The 22,401-nt window shown below is 41.3% G+C and overlaps 1 protein-coding gene across 1 annotated transcript in view; it reads left to right on the forward strand.

Annotated features, from left to right (window-relative positions):
* Positions 1-22,401, forward strand: part of AKT1 (AKT serine/threonine kinase 1) — a 78,118-nt gene that overhangs the window by 26,881 nt on the left and 28,836 nt on the right. Inside the window, exons 3-5 of the mRNA XM_039551775.1 lie at positions 11,892-12,020; positions 18,714-18,825; positions 21,534-21,681. Of these exons, the coding sequence (XP_039407709.1) occupies positions 11,892-12,020; positions 18,714-18,825; positions 21,534-21,681 (389 nt within the window). The remainder of the gene's footprint in view (positions 1-11,891; positions 12,021-18,713; positions 18,826-21,533; positions 21,682-22,401) is intronic.

A 22,401-nucleotide genomic window follows, 5' to 3' on the forward strand; every position in this document is an offset into this window, starting at 1 on the left:
TAGCAATTCAGGCTGCCTTTTCAATAGAGATGGCCAGGAGAATGTTGTAGTTTTCAGAGCAGCAGTTTCAATCAGATTTTATACCTGAAATTTGGAATCTGTTGATTTAATGTTCCCTGGGAAACTTTTATCACTAAGGATTAATTTTTCAAAACCATTTAAATCTTTACTGTACCTGTGATTAAATAGCTAGATGTTTTCATTGCTTAAAAAGGCTTCAGTTTCTTTTGGAAATGGGAGAATGATTAAACTAGGAAGTTTGGATTCTCTGATGAGAAGAAAAGTGTATAGAAAAACATTTCTCAATCCATTGATAGGGACCCAGTAGTGGACTTGTGCTTAGTTAATCTTTTAGTTGAGCTGCAATTTTACCACCAAATAAAATACCAGGATTTTTATTTGGGTCCTTTGTTCCTTCTTTTTCTTTCTTTTTTTAAAGAAGAGGGTGTTACCTGTACTGTCCAACTTCTATAGCCAAATGTGTCTTCATTTAGAAAACCATAATTTGCAATAAGTCTGCCCATAACCAAGGTTCATTTAGTATGTGGTGGATAAATGAAAATTGCAAGTGTTCAGAGACTGCTTTTTGGAAACATTTTTGTCTCTTAATTTGATACTCAGGCTGTAATCCTGAAGTTAAAAAGGTTTTTTCACAGGGAATGGGGAAATAAATGTGCAAAAGCATTAACATGGAAATAATCTAAACCTTATAGCTTCCCCAGACCAGAGGGTGGTACAGTCTTTGTGGCCAGCGTGACATTGGAACATTTTACTGCGTGTGTTGGCTGTGCATGTGAAGGAGCAGGGTCAGTGCAGCGATACTGTGTTCACAGCCAGGCTCCACGTTAGCTCTGTGTAACATACCTACAGTGTCTGTGTGTGTCTAAAGGATATAGCTTTGATATTTAAACTTGCTGGATTTGGCTGTGTGTCAAGAACGAGGTCCTGAGTGAGGAGCATACTCTCCCCATGGACTGGGCACAACCTGCACTTCCAGCTGCCTGCGTTGGTGCTGGGACAGGAGCAGGAGAGGACTGGTGATGGCCACAGGCACAGCTGGTGTGGCCTGGGGTGGGGGTCAGGCTGCCGCCTCTCTCTGCCTGCCTGTGCGCTCAGCCCAGTCAGCGCCTTCCCTTGTGCCCATCAGCTTGTCCCTTTGTCAACGCTGCTCTGATGCAGCAGATTTCAGCCAGAATTGTAGCCACATCTTAACTCATGTCTAGCACGCTTTTCTGCTTCCCAAAGGTGCCTCTATCCTCCCCCTTTCTCCTCCTGCTCCCCTCCCACCTTACTGGCAGCAGCAGGGTTTGCAGGGTGGCCTTGCTTGGCTTGACCCCTGGAGTGGCAGAGGAGCCCCCAGCAGCTGCCACCTGAGCTGGAAGTGTCAGCTCAGGGACAGTGGCAGGAAATGCTGTAAAACAGAGCGTGTGCTAAGCATCAAGCAGGGCTTGCATGCAGGCTTTTCTGTACCTTCGTCTGTACTTTCCTTGCCGGAAGTCCCTGAGGCACGAGCGTAGCCCCAGATGGCCTTCAGGAATGTTACACCAGGGGACCTGTAGGGCTTTTTCTCTCTCCTTTCTTAAAAAAAAAAAAGTCATAAGAAAAAGCAAAAAGTTGTCATATGCGTTTAACGCTTTATTTATGGTTTTCTGGTGTTCTCAGACTTAAAGTGTGGCAATCTGACTTTCCTGGACAGCTGTTTTAATTGTTGCAAGTTCTATACCTGATGGGTAGCTGTAATGCAGTTAGGCATTACAGGGATGTGCTTTGCAGTTTGTTTCGCTTCTGTTCTTTGGGGACATCCTAGTGAGAGTGGGAATATGGAACTGCAGAGAGTGGAGTGTGCTCGGTTATGGGATAGAGCTTTAAAGATTTGGGTAGATGAAGGAATGTGCATGGTGAAGAGCAGCTTTGTGGTGTGCTGTGCTTGGAAAACCGGGTGTGGAGGAAAGGTGGGGCCGATGCAGCAGTCCCTGACCTCAGAAGATCCAGTGAGGCAAGTGCCAGATTTGATGCCCACAGAAACTGGTGTGATTTTAGGGCAGGCTGGGGGTAGGAGGTGATATTTGTTTTTCCCCTGCTTATAGGAGCAGTCTGAATAGAGAAGATTGGAATTTTTGCCATGTCTTCCCAAAACAAAAGTATGCGGCACTGCAGACTGGAAAGTGCAACTCAAGCTCCCATCTTTTGTGTCCAATCTGCTTCCCACTTCTTTGTGGGGTATACTGTTAATTTTTTATTCTATTTTTAAAATGAAAAATGACTTTAGTGTAGCAAGATGCTGTTGGTAACAAGGAAATTAGTTTCTGGTAGCAGTGTCAGGTAGGTGGGTCTTCATTGTGTCTTTTTTCAGGTTAGTCTTTATTTCTTTTCCTCCTTGAAACAGATCTTGTGACTTACTGGAATACATCTCTCCTGGAGCTTGAAGCTGTTAGGGAGAAGTGTAATGAGCTTAATATAACAGATAACTTCAGGGTTCAAAAAATAGTTGTGATTATATGTATTTGTTTTTAGTTGCATTTTAGACATGTTTCCATGTTACAGGGCTAAATCGTGGTACCGCTGAAATCCAGCAGGAATTTTGCTGTTTGTTTGTATTAAAACTCAACATTTTTACTGTCTGTTATAAAAATAAATTAATTGTAATCGTGTGTCTGACTGAGCTTGTGACCCTGTTGAGGCAGCAGTATGGGTTGTGCTCTGCTTTATGGTGATGACACACCTCAGTCCAAGGCACAGAAATCCTTGGCAAAGTTTCTTACGCCTGTGTTACTCGGCTAAGCTTAGCACCAGAGCTGCGGTGGCTGTTCTGCTCTTACGCTACTCAGTGGTGAAGTTGCTTTAATAAATTCTCAGCATGCAATTAAGTTACTTTGCAAAATTCCTCCTAAGTGAGGCAGCACTCCTGTTATCTGGAGGAGATTTTCATTGCTGAGTTTGGGGTAGTGGCTCAGTAAAACTTATCTGTGGAATACTAAATTTGGAGGTGTAACCAGGAGGTTGCTATGATAACAAATATTAGAACTTGCTTTCTGGGAAGTGCTTCTAATTTTTCCATTGATGGCCATTAAATCCCTCAAGATAAATGAAATTTTTTATTAGAACTAACATGGTCTCCTTGTGCTCCTCCAGGATTTTGTAGACTTGCTAGTGACAAAATGAAGAAGGGAACTCCAGATTAACCCCAGCCCTATAAAGACACCACCTTTTTTAATGTTACTTCTTATTTTTTCCATTGAAATGTTTGCTTAACTTAGCTTTCATTCATTTTTCTACAAAATGCTTACCCAGTAGCTGTTTGTATAAACATGTTTAAAATTCTACATTGATTTTATTTTCTTGGCTCTTTTAAGAAATTTCCTGATGCACGGCATGGTCACACAATTACTGGTAGTGCTTTTATTGTAAGTGGCCAAAACCAAGTCCATGCATTTATGTTGAAAATTAGGACTCAAACCCAGAAGCTAAAGGATAACAATGCAATGCGTTAATTTCTTACTCTCCATAAATTGCTTATTTATTAAAGTCCATGTTCTGCAGCTTAGTTTTTACAAAGAGAGCTTTTTTTCCCCTTTTCAAACTGTCTCTGAAGTTGGTCCATATCATCTGTTTTAGAAATGCTGCTGTTTCCATAGATCTCCCTAATGTCCTTTAGCCTTTTTTTTCCTCCATTTCTTTACAATTCCCTGAGGTTTTGATTCACTTTGTGAATGACACAATGATGTGGTAATGGGAGCCTAGAAGAGCGAGCCAGGGACTTAAGGAGTGGTGGATGAAAACATCCTCGATGTGGATGTTTTCTGTTTTCTTCATGACTGTGTCCTGCTTTTTCCCTCCCCTGCTCTTGCTTTCCCATGGTCAGCCACACTCCAATCTACCAGGTCCTCCCTCAGCCTCCACAACTTCGGTATTTTAATGAGAAACCTCTGCTGAGTACTTTTTAGGTTTAATGTTAATAAAGCAAATAAATACATCATAAAAGTCACTCTTGCCTGAGTCTTTGACTCACCTAATCTTTTTTTAATAGGGCATAGTGAGGGAAGTGACCTAAAACAATTTGTAATCAATTAATGATGCTTTTCCTGAACATCCCCTATGTTTAGGCCACTTGAGGAATACAAGTTAACTGTGATTTCAGTCTTAGTTTGTTCTGAAAGAGCTTTGGTTTGTGTGTGGTTTTTTGCTTTGTCCCCTCAGACACTGCTAGTCTCTAGATGGGATTTACTGAAGAACAAAACTGGGTTTGTGATACTCAAATTAGGCATGTGTTCTGATAAACACAGGAGTCATGGCTAAGTGTTCTTAGGCGAAGAGGTAAAATAATTGAATCAGCTTTCAGATGCTGTCTAGAAAGCCCATCCTTGTTCAAATACACCAGGGTGTGTTGTGTTTGGTGTTTTTGGTTTAGTTTTTATTTTTCTTCGTATTTGTAGTAGACATAAAATCTTTGGAGGACTAAGTCACACTGTTTTTATAAGTACATGGGGTGTATTTAAGAGACTGATTTGCAGAAATATTGACTGTATTTAGACTGATCTTGAGAAATAGTTGTAGCTACCTCCTTCCTCTAAGAGAAGGTATTGAAAAACTTGCAGAGGCTTATTAGCTTAAGTGCCTTGTTAGCTGCTTGTGCTATTTTCCATCATAGTCAAGGTAAAAAATGACTTGGGGAGAAATAATTGTTCTAAGTATGCTTAATTCAGTTCAGTGAATCTGACACCTCCTCTGTCATATTTATTTATTTATAAAAATGGGAGAGAGTTGGGCACCTGTCAGAAGCAGAGAAATACATGATGGCACTTTCTGTTACAGGAATGTTTTATTTTGTTACAGTGCTGTAGCTGCTTGCAAGTTTATTGCAGAAAAGATTTCTCTAATTGTGTTGGGACACCTCATGGTATTTTTAAGTCCTTTTGTTTGCACCATGAGGTAGTGAAGATGCAATTCACTCTGAAATTGTTTTCAGGATAGCTTAAGAAATCACTTTATATTTTCCTGTAATTTATGTAGCTATCCTTAAAACTGCTGTTTTTAATGAAATTTCATTTACATCTTCTCCCACCGGAGACAGCTGTAGGTTAGGACTAGTCTGACTAAGCTGTGCCAAAGGTAGGAGTAAGGAGTTTTTTACATGCTGATTAATTCTCTTTTGCTCCTTTGGGAATATCTGGTATTGCTTAAATTGATTGCTGTAAGCAATATGGCAACATTTTTGACCTTCTAAACTGAAATTCAGCAAAAAAAAAAAAAAAGAAGGAAAATATAAACCTCCATGTTTCAGTTTTACATAACTATACAGTTGAAGTATAGTGGTAAAAAATACAGAGGTGTCATCTTCTGCAGTGGTGGTGTTGGCCGGTGATCTCAAACCCTTTGGCAGAGATGGAATCTGAGAACGTGGTAGTTGTCCATCCCCTGCATAGAGAGAGTATTGGGTGAGAATCTGTTTTTCTTTCTCCATAATCTGACTTCTCATCTCTCCCATGGCTGGCTTTGTGAATCAGAGCACCCGTTGCCTTCGTTAGGTGTTTCCCACCTGTGCTGTTGTGTAACTAAAGACAGGGGCAGCTTCCAGTACATTTACTTTTCTGCCTAGCGCTGTGGGAAGCCCTAAGCAAAGGCTGTGTGCTGCTTTCTGAAGTTAATTTACAGATGTGGGGGGCCAGGTGACCAGGAGTTGTCCTTCCGCAGCTCCCTTTGTTGCTCGAAGGCCAGACGGCTCATCCGTCACCCTTCGCCCCACCTCCAGCACCCTCTCCCTCCCCCCTCATATTCCCCCAAGATATGATAATGAAGCAGGTGCCCTGGATTGCAACTCTCCCTGAGCGTGAGAAATGGCAGGAGGTTTAGAAAAGCTGAAACCGAGGAGGAGGAGGCGGCACTTCTCCTGAACCTGTTGGCAGTCACGTCAGTCCTGGCCATGCACCCCACAGCCGTCCCACTGCCCGCGGGGGAAGAAAGCGGAGAACCGATTTGTCGTGCCTTGAATCAGCTGGTTGGGACTGCGATACCCCACTTCAGGGCCGTGCCAGGCGCAGAGGAGCTGAGCTGTGCAGTGTTGGCCATGCCCAGAGGAGATGGAAGAGCCGAGCTGTGCAGTGTTGGCCATGCAGAGGTGCTGAGCTGTTCCTGCCGCGCTGGCCTGGCGCAGTGGCCGTGGGCTGTGGGTGACCTCCCCACCGAGGGGCAGCCCCGGCAGCAGGCCCGGCCACCTCATTGAGATTCCAGGCGCAGGGAGCGCCTCTGCAGCTGTGCTGGAGGCGGTGGCCGAGGAGGCATCCAGAGAGGGGCCCAAAAAAAATCGTCAAAGAACCGGCCCCTTCGCTGCGCCTCTGAATAGGCAGACAAACCAGAGGTCCTCCTCTCTCTGCCAGCGTGTTGGGAAAGACATTAACATAACCTCTTTTTTTCCTTTCTTTTTGATTTCCCTAAGCTACCGAAAATCTACTGTGTTTAAATATCTTGTTCTGACAGTTTGCTAAGGGGAGCGAAGAGTGGTGCACCAGCCTGGTGGGTGTCTGTGCTGCTATTTTTATAAAAAACAAAACATATTTAAGATGAGCGTTTTCATTCGGGTCACCCTAGACTTAATTGTTTGGTGTCAGGTCGTTAAGATCCAGAATTAGCTCCCTGTACTTGGAAGGAGTTTGCTTCCGAGTGCTTTAGAAATGCAAAGGCAAGTTTTCAAGCCCGGCTTTCTTTTTCCAAATCTGTTTTGATTTCAGCTGGTTTTGAAGTGAGTGGACACTTACCCAATTTACTCAAGCAGTAAAAACTAGCTGTAAATCCCCGTCCCACTCCTCAGCACGAACTAGATGGCAGCTCCTGAAAGCTTCACGTCTTTAAGGAAATTGGCATCTGTTTTCTGAGTCCTTATTAGGCCGACAGGATGCAGACCACTCTCGTGGCCATTGAGGCTCAGAAGTGAGTCACTCTGCCTTTGACGGGTGGCACATTAGCGCTGCGATTGGCGTAACTTTCATGCTCCCTCGGACAGGAACTGGGGCTGTACAAGCAGGGAGTGTCGTACATCATCAGAGCGTGTGGGAATGTAGAGAAGGCTTGCATAACTCAGAAGCTCTAATTTTTTGAGTGTTAAGCTTAAATTCAATTAAAGGTGCTACTTCTGATGCTCAGAGCAGAAAGTTGAATGTATTATTTATCTGTAGATTTGTGGTATCCACTTGACTGCATTTCTTGTAACTGAGACCTTGTTTTCAGTGAGTGCTCCTGGGCTTGTTACTTGGTTACTTTGGGCCATAAGAAAGTTAATAGTTGGTCCGGTGCTTTTGTAAATATCAAGGGTAGCATTGGATGCTGACTTGGTTAACCTAATGATTTTTTTTTTTTTTCCAAACCATTGGTATGTATGAGTTGATTAAAAAAAAAAAGCAGAGGCTTCTTAAATATAGTCTGTTCTGAATTAAAGGGTGTGGTGTTGGCTTTGAATGAGCTTGATGCAGCAACAAGCATGCAGCAGTTGGTAAATAAAGATGGATTTTCTTTTGTTCTGCTGGTGCTTGCTGCTCATTATTCTCCACTTACCCCGTGAGCTTCCCAGGGAGTGGCAGCTGTTTCTGATGTTAGACACTCTATCAGTGGTAGACAGCTCCAGATTCGGTGAGATACTGTTGTGGAGAGGAGAGGAAAATAATCTAACCCTGCATTATTGTAAATCCTCAGCAGAATTAACTTTTCATGAACCAAAGGAGTTTTGTGTTTAACTTTTTCTGAAATATTCAGGCATAAGTGTGCTTTGCAGTATGTGTTACAGCGAAAAAGCTTTTCTGGCATGCGATGGATTTACATTCTAAGTGTGTGTTAAGTATTTTAATGTGCAGTGTGTGGGGGCAGACACAAGGCAATAAAGGGAAATCAGTCTATAACAATCTTTGTGTATGTTTCCAGATATATACAGTTTGGGAATCTTTGCAATTTGGAAATTGCTTGGAGTAAACAGAATGGTACATAAAGATTTTAAATAATAAAGCTAGCAAGCTACAGAGGAGTCTGTTTGGTTCCAGGATTTTATATGTAGGATTTATAACCCATGCTTTTGCTTTCCTGTCTCTGCAGTGTTAGCATTCTGTTACTGAAAACAAAGAAGGCTCTGCCAGGGCATTACACAAGCAATGAATCACAGAGGAAAAAATGTTTTGCTTTGTAAATTGTTCACTTTTCCATGGTGGATCATTATTTTTTTTTTTTAGTGTTGTCTGATAGAATTTGCCACACATGCTTGCATTTCCTGTACTCGGTACAATTCTTTATAGGGTGACTACATAAATGCTAATACTAGTAACTTGAAGTAACTTCTTCTTGTGATTCTTAAAAACAAAACCGCAACAGGAACAAAGAACACAGGGCAAAAATTGAAACAGCGCAGTTCACTCTTGAGGCATGACAGCTTGCTGAGTATATCGGAGGAAGGAAAAGGTGTTGATGTTTTTCAGACAGCTTTATCCCAGCAGTTCCACATAATTATTTTTTTGTCTGTATTGACAAACTCCTTTTCTGCCTCTAATACTCAGATTGGCTGTCACCTTTTGATGTGGTCCTTGTGGGCTGTAGGCCATTTATGGTCTTTTAGCTAATCATAAAAATATAAACTTATTTCTTAACAATATGTACTTTGTACACCTTTTTGATGACTGTTGGTGAATCGGTGTGTCCGAGCTTCTGCAGAGGAACGATAGCTTGCTCAGGCTTGAATGTAAAATTATAGTTGGAGATCATCTGTTTGGGGAGTCACACACCAGGCAGCGTCTTGCCACTTTTTTGCAGGATGCAGAAGTACAACCTCAGTCTGTTATATAATAAAAATGTATACCACAGATGCTGCACTGTGCCTCACATTCTCCTTGGCAAGAACAATAATCAATAATATGTCAGATTGCCGTGTTACAGTATTCATTAAGATCCAGGCATGTGGAAAAAATTTTAAATAAAATCATGTTAATTATTTGCAAATTGCAAAGGTGGATCAGGAGCCATAACCAGCTAAAGCAATGCTTAAAGGAAGATCCAAGCAGAATAATCCCTGCAGAAAGGCTGGCAGTAATGAAATCCTTGATTTTTCACACAGAAAGAGTGAGTGTGGAGGAGGATGCTGTATATGTATAGAATGCACCATTTTAAAGACTGTGATTAATCCTGTTAGAGGATGTGTTTCTAACAGAGAAGCAGATTGGTGGGATAAAGCTGTAAGAAAGTATGAGAGCCAAACATAAGCATCTAATCTAAGAGAACGTCTCCTGTGACAGTACAGTGTAATTCTGTTTAAAATTATGTATACGTCACTGAAAATAACCAGATAATAATTTCAGAATCTGCAAATAATTAATGTCCCCTCTGTAAATGCCAGTGGGGAAGACGTGTAGCATAAATTAGAGAGTAAGGGACGTGGAAGCTCTCTGTCTTGTCCCTGTTCAGATATTTTTTGTCCCATCCAATCTGGATTTAGTCCTAAGTGCGTGTATGATAAGGGGTATGTGGTGGTTCGTAGATCTCCTGGATGTGCTTTATGCAAGAGACGAAAATACCAATGAGTCAGGTATGTAACAGCATGTTCCAAAATCCTGATAGTCTGGGCAGCCACCTCCCCAACCTGCTTACCTGGCAAACCTCTAGTCAAGAGCTGGGCTGAGCTACGCCATGTATCTTCTTGTCCCTGTAGTCACATCTGTGGTGTAATAGTAATGAGATTGGAGTAATCTCACTGATCTGGGCCGAGTTGGACTGATAATTTAAATGTGAAAGGCTTCATAATCTCCTGCTGATCCCAGAAAGTTTTCAGCATTTAATTAAGGTCAGAATTAAAAAGATGATGACAACAAAACCTTCTACATTTTCCTCCTTGCTTATAAATGTTAAACCATGACAGGTGAGTTCTTCTGAAATTCCTGGAGTGATGATGACACTTTTGTAAACCCCTTATAGGTTGGTGTAACACTTAGAGCAGTAACAGTTGTCTCTAAAAAAACACTGAGAAGGTTTGTGCTCCTTTTTCTCTCCTCTTTCTTGCCCCATACCTGTTCCATCAGTTTCAAGTGGATGTTTTGTGCAGACATGGCCACTGCATAGGTGGCTCTGTGTGACTCTCTAACAGTTCAGTAGCTCTTAGTTTCTTGCTTTAGACTACAAAATTGAAAGCCCAGCAAGGACTAAAGAGGGGAAAGCAGCTGGTGTGGGCTGTGTACACCCGTGGCTGTGTGGTGTGGGCATTGGGCTTGCTTCTGCTTCTGTGTGCAGGAGGGAGAAGAATGAGTGTGAACGGAGAAGTGACACAGCTGCTGCCAAAGCAGGTTGAAACTGCACTGCAGACGGAGAGGAGGTCTGTGGGGAGAGGAAGGAGACAAAGCAGCTGCAAGGGAGTTCCTGGGGCAGGGTGCACTTCACTGGGAGAGAAATTACCAGTGGAGGAAAGCTGAGCAGCGGGAAAGGAGGAGAGTGAGAGAGGAGCCTGGGAGAACAGGAGAGCAGCAGAAGGTTGCCAGAGCCAATAAATCTGGTGAGCCTTCTCCTCTCACTCTTCTTGGTTGTTTGAAGAGCTTGCCAGCAGGTGAACCTGTGGGCATCGGGCACCAGCTACTGCAGGGCAGCATCACAGGGTGCACAGGCATGGTCCTGCTGTGGCAGGCTGGAAAGGAGTTCAGCTCCTAGTGTGCTCCCTCATCTTCTCCCCAGTGTTAAACAAACAAGTGAGAAATCATAAGTGAGAAGGGAGGAGGGTATGTTTGATGTGCAGCTGTGGGTGCTTTGTAGTTGACCATTTGCTTTTAAAATTTTTAAATCAGTTGTTGGGGTGAGCAGAATTGGAAAAGCGTGGCCAGTACTGTGGCCACAGTAACATTCAATGGCCATTCGGTAACACCTTGAATGAGATTTTTGTGATTCAGTTGAGTAGAAATGTTACTGCAGGACCTTGTAGGACCTAGAGGGGCAGCCTGGTACCATGAAAAGCTATTTGAGGTTCTTGAGAGACTGCCTCAGAAAACAGTGATCTGGTCAGTAAGCAAGAAACTGAAACATACTGACAGAAGAGCCATACCTGGGATCTCTGTCTTCCTTCCCTGAAGACCAGCTTAATAAATCCAGTAAATAACTGAGGTTTTGATTAAGTCTTTTCTTCTTATTCTACTGCTGGACATTTTGAATGTGGCTGTAACACAGTCATGCAAGTGTCACCTGTGGAGGTTACTCAGATGAGCAGTAGCGTGGTGTGAGCAATGGGTGTTTCTTCAGACAAAGAAAGGTGGCATATCTTTCAGAGTAGATGTTTGTTTTCTCCTTTGCGGTGGCTATACATCATCCAGTGTTTTCCCTTTCATATTGTGATATATCATCTTGTGTTTCATGCTTGAGATGTTGTGAGAGAAGTGAGTGATGTTATGTAACATAAGCAGAGAATTATCTTCTTATGGTCTAAAAGTGACTGTTCATTTGATAAAGCAGTTGACTAATTAGTAAATTACCCATTGTTGTTTAAAATACTTGCGCTGCAAAATGTAAATGAAAAAAATTTCTCCACTTGTCAGTATGAAAAATGACAATAGCAAAAATAATACATAGGACATCTGCTCTGATTTTTTTAAAATTTAAAATGCATTTAAGGCAGATGTTGCAGAATTTGAATGGAAATCGAAGTGGATAGAAGAACAAAACATAGCTGTTTACCTTTTATGAAGTCCCGTTTTCATGGCTAACATCACTACCAGTCTGTGACTCAGTGCGTGTCTTTTTCCACTGTTTGTATCAGACTGAACTGAATGTTTTTAAAACTGCTGCTGTCAGGATGACATGTAGTTTCAATATTAACAGAAATTATTGATGTGTCAGTATTTTGGGGTGTTTTCTGATGTTGTCTCCCTTTTCACATCCTGTCTTTCCAGGAGAATACATCAAAACATGGAGGCCGCGGTATTTTCTGTTGAAGAACGATGGCACCTTCATTGGCTACAAGGAACGACCGCAGGATGTTGACCAGCGGGAATCACCTTTAAATAACTTCTCAGTAGCTCGTAAGTGTTTTCTGCTGCTCCCTTGTCCAGTTTAGGGGTTGATGTCTTCTTGTAACATAGCTGGTAAGCTGCATCAGTGACACTCCTGCCCGGAGCAATGTATCTAAACACTAAGCATGTTTATTTGAGCTGATAAATCCCACTGTGTTTCTCAGGAGTGATTTGTGATGTAGAGGTTTGATGCTCTGATTTTCTTTTTTTTTTTTTTTTTTTTTTTTTAAGTTTTCTAGTAACTTACCCTTTCTGGTTATTGAATAAAATGGGTTTATTTGTTAATATTTTGTATGTATGTTACTCAGCAAATAGCTTTAAATCGAAAATTCACCCAGGTGCATGTACTTGGCAGGCAGGCGCAGCCAAAGCATTTCTGCCACCAGATCTGGATTCCAGTGGCATTGACATAGGTCAGAGTTACTCAGTTGTTGGCATAAAAGAATGCAGAGTATGCGCAGGTTTTAATAAAACACGCTTGGTTTTTCTTAATTTTGACCACAAACCCACAGTTGTTCTATCAAAGCCAACAAAAGGGTTTGGAAATAATAACATCTCCTAACCTCTGCACTCTCTCCTATGCAAACATTTCCGACTTTGCTCAGGTGCTGCAGCACAGGATGTGATAGAAGACACTGAAGATAATTTCCTTTTCTTGCTCATGTTTTTAACCTTTTGCTGTATACTTCCAGCTTTTATTTTCTCCTGTTCTTAATCTTTCCTGTCTTGTGATTTGCCTGTGTCTCGTTCCACCACTTAAAAATAGATCATTGTGGCACCTGTTATTAACAATGATCTGTTCTGTGCTCCTGGTGACTGCTGAAAGCAAAGCTCTGCAGAGAGAAGGGTAGGGGCTTTCCCTCTTCATTACAGGGTAGCTCGAAATACGGGGGTTCATCTTTGTAGCTGATCATTAAGCAGATATTTATTTTGGAACACCCTGCTCCTGGAACAGGACTGGGCAGCAGTAGGAATTAATGGAAATGTTCATTGTTTTTCCTCCAATAGCAGCGTATACCTGTTTTGAGTGATGATGGGAATAAATAATGGATATGCTGTTGCCTGGTGCCTCTGTGCAGGATGCCAAGAGTGCTTTGGGGCTTATTGTCTTGTTTTAGAGAGAGAATTGTCATAGTGTTTTCATTTCAGTAATGACATGGTACTTTCCTCTTTAGACTGGTATCTTCTTACAGATCAAGAAGGTAAAGTAAAGCAGCAGAAAGCCATTAATTCATAAATTAATTCAGTACTTGGTCTATAGCCAGAGGCTTTTAACAAATCCACTTTCTGGAGGACACTTCCATCCTCTTGCTGCTAACTGCATTACTTGGGCAGCTCAGTGCTAAGGAGTAAAAATGTGTCCATCACTTTTTCTTTGTCCAGGTTGCCTTTAAAATAGGTTAACTTAAATCAGTTTTCACAACAGGAATATGGTGCTTTTTTGGCAGATTGAGCCCATCAGTCTCAGCATTTATAGATAAACAGGTTTGTTACCATGGCATCGGAGCATTGTCAGAGAAGACGCAGCACATGCCTATAGATGAGTTGTAGCCTCTGTAAGAGGCATCGTGGGCGGAGTGGTGGGTGAGAGGATGTTCCCAGCAGTGGCTCTTGTGTGGTGAACCAGTGGCAGGTTGGGAAGGCCTTGATGACTGAAGTGGGGCCTCCTTTCTTGAAGTCGTTATTGTGGATTTGGGGCCACAGAAGCAGCTGTTTCCCCACCAGGATTTAATTTCTCATGTAGCAGGCAGGGCTGCCAGCACTTCTGTCCCTTCTGGGTGCCCTCCGCACTTTCACAGATTCACAGAATATTCTGAATTGGATGGGACCCACAAGGATCATCAAATCCAATTCTTCAAGTAAATGGCCCATAGGGGGATGGAACCCACAAACCTGGTGTTACTAGCAGCAGGCTTTAACCAGCTGAGCTAATCTCAGGGATGATCGTTTGGATGTATTTTGCACCATGGGCTTTCCCTTTGAACCTGCTTGCCTGATCCTTTCATTTAGGTTGACGTGTAGAGTTAGTGTGAATGAATTTGAGCTGCCTCTGGAGGAAGGCGTAGGCCAGAGCACAGGCCTGTAGAAGCCTCCTGCCAGTGAAAGGTGAGAGGAATGTAGATTAAATATTTTGTAAAAATTAATCCTTCTGTTTTCTTTTCCTCCAAGAGACCATGATAACCCTGACTTTTTTTGCTAATTAGTGAACCAGATTTTTTTTTTAATGAGATGGCAGGCTGTCTCTCTGTCAGTCTGTTCTTTGGAAGTGGTCCCATGTTTCTGATTAAAATCTTTACCCTCTTCTGCTGTAAAATAGTGTAGGCTTTTTTATCTTTGCAAGTAAAAGGACAATTTTTTTTAAAAGGGAATTTTATTACTTGTAGTGTAAAATTCATATTGAGTGATTCTGTCAGCCCATGAGAAGTAGAAAATAGTCAATTAGTGAGAAAACAGTGACAAGATAACAACTAATGGTGACCTGTCTTTTCCCTTATTAGGTATGAAGAAAGTATTAGCAATAAATAGTGTGTGATTTCCTTGTGCTTGACAGTCTCTTCTTATGCACTAGCCTTTTCCTTTTGGTCTGTGAGGGTTTTGATAATACATTTTTGAAAACTTGTTTCTAAGCCCCTCTAGCTAAAGAGAGGCTCACAATTTATTTTAAGTAACTTTTGCTTCACCTAATTTTCCTTTAAAAATAGCTGTATATCAATGTTTGCTGTGTTTAAGGAGATTATTTTCTGTGGAATTTACCTATTGGTGATTTCTTTAAAAAAAAAACCAACAACAAACAAAAAAAAAATCCAAAAGAACCCAAATTAACACTCCTGAAAGATGGTGCCTGAGTATTAAACAGTTTTTGAGTCTTATTTGTGTTTGTGTTCTGTACTTTACCACTAATAAAGTAGAAGGAATAAAAAAGTGTGTACCTAAAAGTTGTGCTCCAGAGCCCCTGCAGATGAATAACCAATAGAGGGTGTGTTGTAAATCTTGGAGATAAGTAGCCTTCATACCGATTGTAATTTTGGATTATCGTGTGTGTCTCCCTATTAGGTTATAAACCTTTAAAACCATATAACTGAGAAAAGCAGTATATTGTGAAAAACCACATGGAGAGAAGAGAGGCTGTTCCTGTTAGAAAGGGATTATTTCTCCCAGCTGTCAAAAAGGAAGATGGACTGTGGCGGTTTTGTTGTACTGCTGAAAACATAATTGCTCAACAATACGAGAGCTCCTTTTGGGACAGGACTGTGTCTCTGCAGTCAAGCATTTATCAGAGGGCACAGGATGGCTAGATTAGTGGCTGGATTTTTTGTCTGCTGTTACTAAGAGCCACCTTTGTGCAGGTCTGTAACTTGGTGCTCCTGGGCCCTCGCTTTTGCCATGCTGAACAGTTCAGAGTTGAATCTATCCAGTGGTGCTATCAGAAAACAAACACTTCAACATAATATTCCAGTTTGTCTTCCAAAAGTTTTATTTCTTCATCATTCTTTTTTCCTCATTTACCTTTTTCCTTTTTTTTTTCTGTTTCCTTTTTCCTTTTTCTTCATACACTTCCTTAAAGAAGCCAAAGCAGGTAATAGGAAGGATTCTTCCTTGACATTATTGTTTTAAGTGTGATGTCATTATACAGGGAGCAGCGTTTGACACTTTCATCGAAAGTAATCTGCCTTTTAGCTTAAGTGCTGGGAAAGCAAATATTGTGACATTTTAGAAAGTCACTGGGATAATACTAAGTGTCTTTCAAATACAAAATGGTAATTTCCATTTGAATGCCTTGGTGTCTATTCCTGTTAGGAACGATTTCTCTGTCCTACTTACTTTAAAAGACCAAACGCCAGGAAAGAATCAAGAGGTTCTTCAGAGCAATTTAAATAATTTTTAACAGGCTACTGTTTATACTACTTACTCTGGTGCAAATGGGGAATACTTACGTGTGCCTGTTTCACAGGAAAAACTTGTTTAAAGTGGGTAAACGACCCTTTGCCCCTATTTGAAATGTGACTGTTTTTATAGCAGAACCCCCAAACATGCTGTAAATTATACCTAATACTACACAGCATCTGTATCTGGCTCTGCTGGAGTGGTGTATGGTGCAGTACATGATTAGGGAAGGTGAATTTGGTGCTTCTCTAACTTCTCAACTACAGTGAAGAGCACACAGTTGGGTTTAAAAGTAAGGAAGGAACTACTGTTCATTTGTTTCATTGATAAAATCCATGTGATTGTCATATATGGTGAGAAATAAGTGGTAGTTTCAAACTTTCTACAACCTATGTGGTACAGCACTTCGGTAAAGCAATTTAAAAGTAAAGCCTTCTGTATTTCTTGATATGTGCTGTTATGATTGAGCAGGGTAATTAGACAGCATATTGTTCACTAAACAAAACAATTCTGGGTGACATTCTTGAATTATAGTGGTTATTAACTGACAAATCTCTATTATTCATCTTGCTGTATGCCTTAAAGATTGCTGGATCAGCAAGCTTAACAAATATCAATGGACAGTGCTGATTTAGGGGAAGAGTGACATTTAATTGGTCCCTTTCTATGACAGGAAAAGCCTTGCGTGGTTTATCATGCTGAAATTAAATGGTTAAATCTAGTATTCATGAGTAGTTTAAGTATCTGTGCAGCTACTTCAGAATGTGACTCTAAAGTGTTTTTAAAATCTAAGCAAAACCTCTCTGTTTATTTCTTCATAGCATTGTACTTCGGTACAAGTATGGGAGAACAGCTCTGGATTAGCACAAGGTTAGGAAATAGCCTGATGTTGTTCTTTGAGTCTTCAGGCAGATTCAGTGTCTTAGGGCTGCATTGTGCAGGCTCCTTGAGGACAAACCCAGCCTTAATCTAATCATGTTAAGCAGATAAAAATGGGAGGCAGAACAAACAAACAACAAATAAAGAAGGGCAGCTAAACTGAGATGGGCGGTCCGGGCACAGGCGTGAGATCTTTGAGCAGAATTTATCAGCACCAGGCACACGGGGCTGCGCCAGCCCGGGCACTCGTGTTGGGCTTTCGTTGCCATTCTGTGAGAGGACAGGGGTGGCTGGGAGGCCGAATCCAGCGTGGCTGCGTGGAAGTCGTTTAATCTGGGTGAATGAAGGAGTGCCGTTTATCACACAAAAGCCTTTGCATGACTCATTAATAAACTTTCTCTGATCTAATTGGAGTGGTTTAGTAGGATGCAGTATAACCTCAGCGTGCTATTAAAGAAAAATTATATTTTCTTGTCATGAAAAATGCAGTTACTAATTGAAAAGCTTATCATTCCAGCAGCAAATGAGGCATGAAATATATTGCCAAAAATATGGCACCCAAAAATACTGGCAGTAAATATTTTATCTTGGTGCTAATTAAGAGCTTGAACTTAAAACTGAGCATTCTAAATTTACACAATAATGAAATTAACCTAATGGTACCAGTGTAGCCTTAGTAACATGTACTGTTATTCTGGTGGATTCTGCCCTCGACTTGCACGTTGCTGATGGTGGAGGAGGTTCATAGCTCTAGCAGTAAACAGAAATTTCTTCTTGTCTTCATAATGCCTTTTTATTTACTTGGAAGTCGATTTAGAAACTGAAGAGAAATAACAGCAAGCTTGTGGTTTCATTAACTGCAAGGAAAAGAGTTTAATGCAAGAAAAAAACTCCCACAATTATGTTCTATTTTTTTTTCCCCTGCTCCCTTGGTTTCTTAATTTGACTTTCCTCTAGCAGGAGCTGTTTAATTAATTAGCTTTTCTATTAATGTTTATCTAAAAATGCGGTGGTTTGGCTCCTGTTGTTATTTCATTGATTTTCTTTTGTTTTTCAGATCTCTGTTAGTAGAGCTAAAGTGTACCCTTTATCAGGTGCATTTTTCTGGCCCTAATTTGAAGGATAAACACTTGTAAAATCCTAAGAAGCTTAAAGTAGTAGATGTGGTTTAAAAATTGAAAAAAATTACACTCAGCTCTCAACATTTTGATGAAGGAAGTGGTGGCTTTGCATGTAGCTGTGCTTCTGTAGCCTTTTTAGGTTGTGCTTAAACCCTGGCAGTGATGGAAGCTGCTCGCTGTGTGTCCGTGCAGCATCCGACTGCGGCAGCTCTCCCCAAGGCGTTTGGAACGGGGTCTTCTCAGGGGGTGCCTTTGCAGTTTGATGTTCCCTCTAGTGTTTGAGGGCTGGAAATGCTGAGTCTGATCATCATCAGGTTGCTGCAAAATGATCAAATGCTCTCTCGCAACTCCCTGGAAGCCATGGACAGGGTTTTATGTAGGAAGGTCAATTGGAGGGAATGTGGGGGCTCGACATTAGTTTCTGTGTATGTAATTGCTGCATTATCAAATGACTTCCCGACCTGCCACTGGTTCACCAGGTGTATCAAATGTGCTGTGCTCTGGATGACCTTTAGAGTATGAGACTTGAGTCTGAATGGCTTCTGTGTTATCACATCCCATTTCTGCTTACCTCTATGGGCAGACCAAATGTGGAGCCTTTCAAAGCAGAATTTGATTTCGGAGCTGCTTAGATGGCTATCTCCCAAGCTATTTATTGGTTTCATCAACACAGTAAATTGTCTCAAGTCTCCTGAAGAAGTACTTACAGAGATTTTTATGGCTGATTAATTGCAACAGTTTGCTAGATAAGAATAAAGACAAATGATTATTTAAACCTGCTTATGTACCATGACTCTTTCTTCCTTGATTGTGGTAGAGTGCCAGCTGATGAAGACAGAGCGACCTAAACCAAACACATTTATCATTAGATGCCTCCAGTGGACCACAGTAATTGAAAGAACATTTCATGTGGAGACTCCAGAGGAGCGGTATGTTTCATTCATATTTAATGCATAAACTCCTTGCAAAAGCAGATGCAAGTGTTCAGCATTAATAGTGAGTTCTTTGCTGAAGCTCTTATTTATCAGATGATGTACGTCTGGACTGAAAAGTGACAATTTTTGAGTGCCTCAGGTTTAGTGCCTTTTCCAGTGTAAAAGGTATTCTAAAGGGGGGTTTCAGAGAGTGGATTTTGAGCAGTGTTTGTAAATGAAGTGTTGCTAGGTTGGGTATCCAAAATGGACAGGTGCAGGTGTGTACCAGCACAGAGGTAGTTATTTCTGGAAACGTAAGGTTCATTTCTCACTGGAAATGTTGTGGTAGTAAAATAAAGAGTTTCTGACCTGGGAGTTTCTGGAAGGATGAGCACAAGTGAAATAGAGATTCAGGCAGAGTTGAGTTGTATCAAAATAGTTACCTTTTAAAATCTGTTTAGACACCCTATTTCTAAAGGAAAAGTTAGTTGTATCATTGCTGATTGCTAATGTTTTATGCAAATTAGATAATAAAGGTGATAGTTATCTGCTGCAGGTGCAGATTCCTGTTTCATCTTTTAGGAAACAAAGCTAAGAGCTACATCCTGTGCTCTCATCATTGGAGATTTGATCTTCTACCTCCAGAGAGAAGAGTTTTCCAGCACAGCTATTATACAACTACTGAGTATTTAAATATTTACTTGCTCTTCAGAAACTGAACTTAAATTATTCCACTACCATTGCCATAAGGGAGTGGGTATTTAAAACCCCAGTCCTCTCTAGATACGATACTGGCACGTGTTTATTTTGAAGACCAGTAAATTCTACCTAGTATTACTTCTTTTCTCTCATGTCTTTGCATGCACTGATTTATTGCTTTTGATTATGTTACAATGATCAGAAGAAGGTTAAGTCAAATTAAAAGCAAAGAAAAATAAACTGGTCCTTGTTTCTTTTAGGAACTTTGTGGTCAGTGACCCTAAAGGGAGTGAATAGCAGTTTCCACTTGGGGGAAGATTGTATTTCAGTCTTGTTTTGTTCCCTCCTAGCCAATTAAGTCAGCTTTCTGACATTTCAGGGCTCAGAGTGTTAGTCACCTCTGTTGTGTACTCTTGAGACATAAAAGCTGAGGGTGAAATTCTGTTCTTGCAGAAATCAGAGATACTCACTTCAGGAGGGCCGAGATCTCAACCAAGTCAGTAACAAAAGAGATATGAAGGTCAATATGCCTTTAGCTTTCTCTGTGCCTTTTAAACCAATGTTTGGTTTTTTGAAAGAGATGGAAAGTACAGAAGTTCTTTTTGTGATCATTCTGAATATAAAAATATGACTAGTAAATAAGAGCATGTGTTTGTGATGGTGAATGGAGTAGTTTGTGCTGGGAGTATAGGGAGAATGTTCAGAATGTGTGGCTTTACCTTGCTGCCCCCAGCCAGGGCTGGATGAATAGGGCACAATTCAGGCAAAATCCACAAGGCAGGAAAGACCTTAGGTGGTGCAGCTTTTATTAGATACCTGTGTGGGATTCTTTTTCCCATGGACTTTGCTTCCACTCGGGAATGATCTGCCTCTTCCATCCGTCACAAACTGAAACTCACGTGTTCAGATACGATTTTAAAAAAACAAAACAACTTCATAGGACCAGTGAAAAATTGGACATTGATAAGGATGGCATGGTTGTGCTGCAGATTGTGCACAGAGTTGATCAGCAATGGCTACTGCTGATCCTGCTGTAGTAGCAAAATATTTTACCTGGGATGTCCTTAGGAGAAGAGTTTAACCAGTGCCTAGAAAACACCAACTAAACCACCACATCATGTTCCCTGCATATATGAAGAGCAATAAGCATTTTAAGTTCAGATAGTCCACTGGATGTGTCTTCAGCCCCTGTGTGTGTCTTAAAGCCCATCCCTGGAAGCCCTTGTGAGTTGTATTCTTCATGTTCAATAAATTTGCAGTGAAATCGAGTGAAGGCCAAGAACTTTCACTTCAGTAGCTTCCAAAGGTGTGAAATCTCCCAAAGGACACTGGAGTGGAAGTGGTCTCCATGAGAGTTGAAGGGGTCACTGTCAGAACACCCATTGCTGAAACAGCTGTGGAAACTATATCGTAACCAAGACCTGTGCCTAAGATGAAATGTCACTGCTTTTGCTGACATTCTGCTAAAGTTTACACAGCAATTGCTGTACTGCTGTCATCATCTTTACAACAGAAGAATAACCTAAGTATCCTGGGCTTTAATACCTTCTCCAAGAACATCCCTTGTCACTAAAGCCACTAAAATTTAGGATACGTGTGCGAAGAGGTGCCAGTGTCCCCAGGAGCTGGATGTGTGTTTCAGTGCACTATAGAAATGTAGTAGTTGTATTCAATTGCTTTGTGATTCATGTAAGCCTTTTGCTTGTTGGTTTCAGCAAGTCTGCTTTGGTTATGTAAATCTCTGTATCACCAGGTCATATCTTGAGCTGTTGACTGAATGCCCACTAGAAATTCTGTTATCTGAAAAGCCTTGTATTATTTCCAGACTGGGTTTCTAGTATGAGTAATAAAGATATGTGATTAAAAATGCATTTTTACAGTGCTTGAAAATGCACATAATTTATTGTATCTTCCATTAATTCATCAGAGAGCATTAGTGATTCTGTACTGCTTGGTGATCTTTGCCATGGCAGATGGTAGTCTAAAGCCACAAGTAATGAATGTCTTTGCCTATATTTTGCCAGGGAAGAATGGACAAAAGCTATCCAAACAGTAGCAGACAGCCTCAAGAAACAAGAGGAAGAGATGATGGATTTTAGATCTGGCTCTCCCAGTGATAATTCAGGTGCCGAAGAAATGGAAGTTTCTATGACAAAGCCAAAACACAAAGTGGTAAGTGGGAATAGCAGGAATCACTGTTTTTTAGGTCTTCTCAAATATAGACTAGAAATACCATCAAGCCATGTCTGTTCCACTGACAATTACATGATTGGCTGTAGATGCAGCTTCTGGACGAAGCAATTGTCTGAGCTGAGCAGAGCCTGTCTGGGTCTGCCGGAGTTCTGAGTTCACATGTCCTTACTGGATGGCATTCAAGGCCAGCTCGGATCTAGGTTTGGTTTGCCTGTTTTCCTGTGGTACAAAGAGTGAAACCAAAGCTCCTGCTGGACCATGTGACTCTGTAAACTCCTTGCAGGCTGGTGCAAAGGTATTCTGGTGGATTTGCAGGATTTAGGGTGGGTCCAGTGGATTTAATTGCTCTGGATTAAGGGTTTAGGCTACCTCCAGCCAGCCACTGCAGTGTCTGTCCGTAGTGCTCCTACAGTTTGAGGGTTTTTTGACATTAGGCACTAGATAGTCTGAACACACAGGGCCAGGTCAGCAATGGCCTTCCATGATGTGAGTATGTGCCAGAGGAGATATATGCCCTGTTGACCCTTTTTGGGCATCTGTCTTCAACTTCCCTTCATTTCTTTCTACCCCCTTGTGTTCTTCTGTTTGTATTTCTGTTTTCCAAAGTGTTCCCACCTGTTCCTTCAAGAGGGAATTGATGGAACCTTTTCCTGTGCAAATACATTGTGGATTTTAGGTGGGCACTTCCTTGTGTCCTCA

This window comes from Corvus cornix, chromosome 5, assembly GCF_000738735.6.
Source record: "Corvus cornix cornix isolate S_Up_H32 chromosome 5, ASM73873v5, whole genome shotgun sequence".
Lineage (NCBI taxonomy): Eukaryota > Metazoa > Chordata > Aves > Passeriformes > Corvidae > Corvus > Corvus cornix.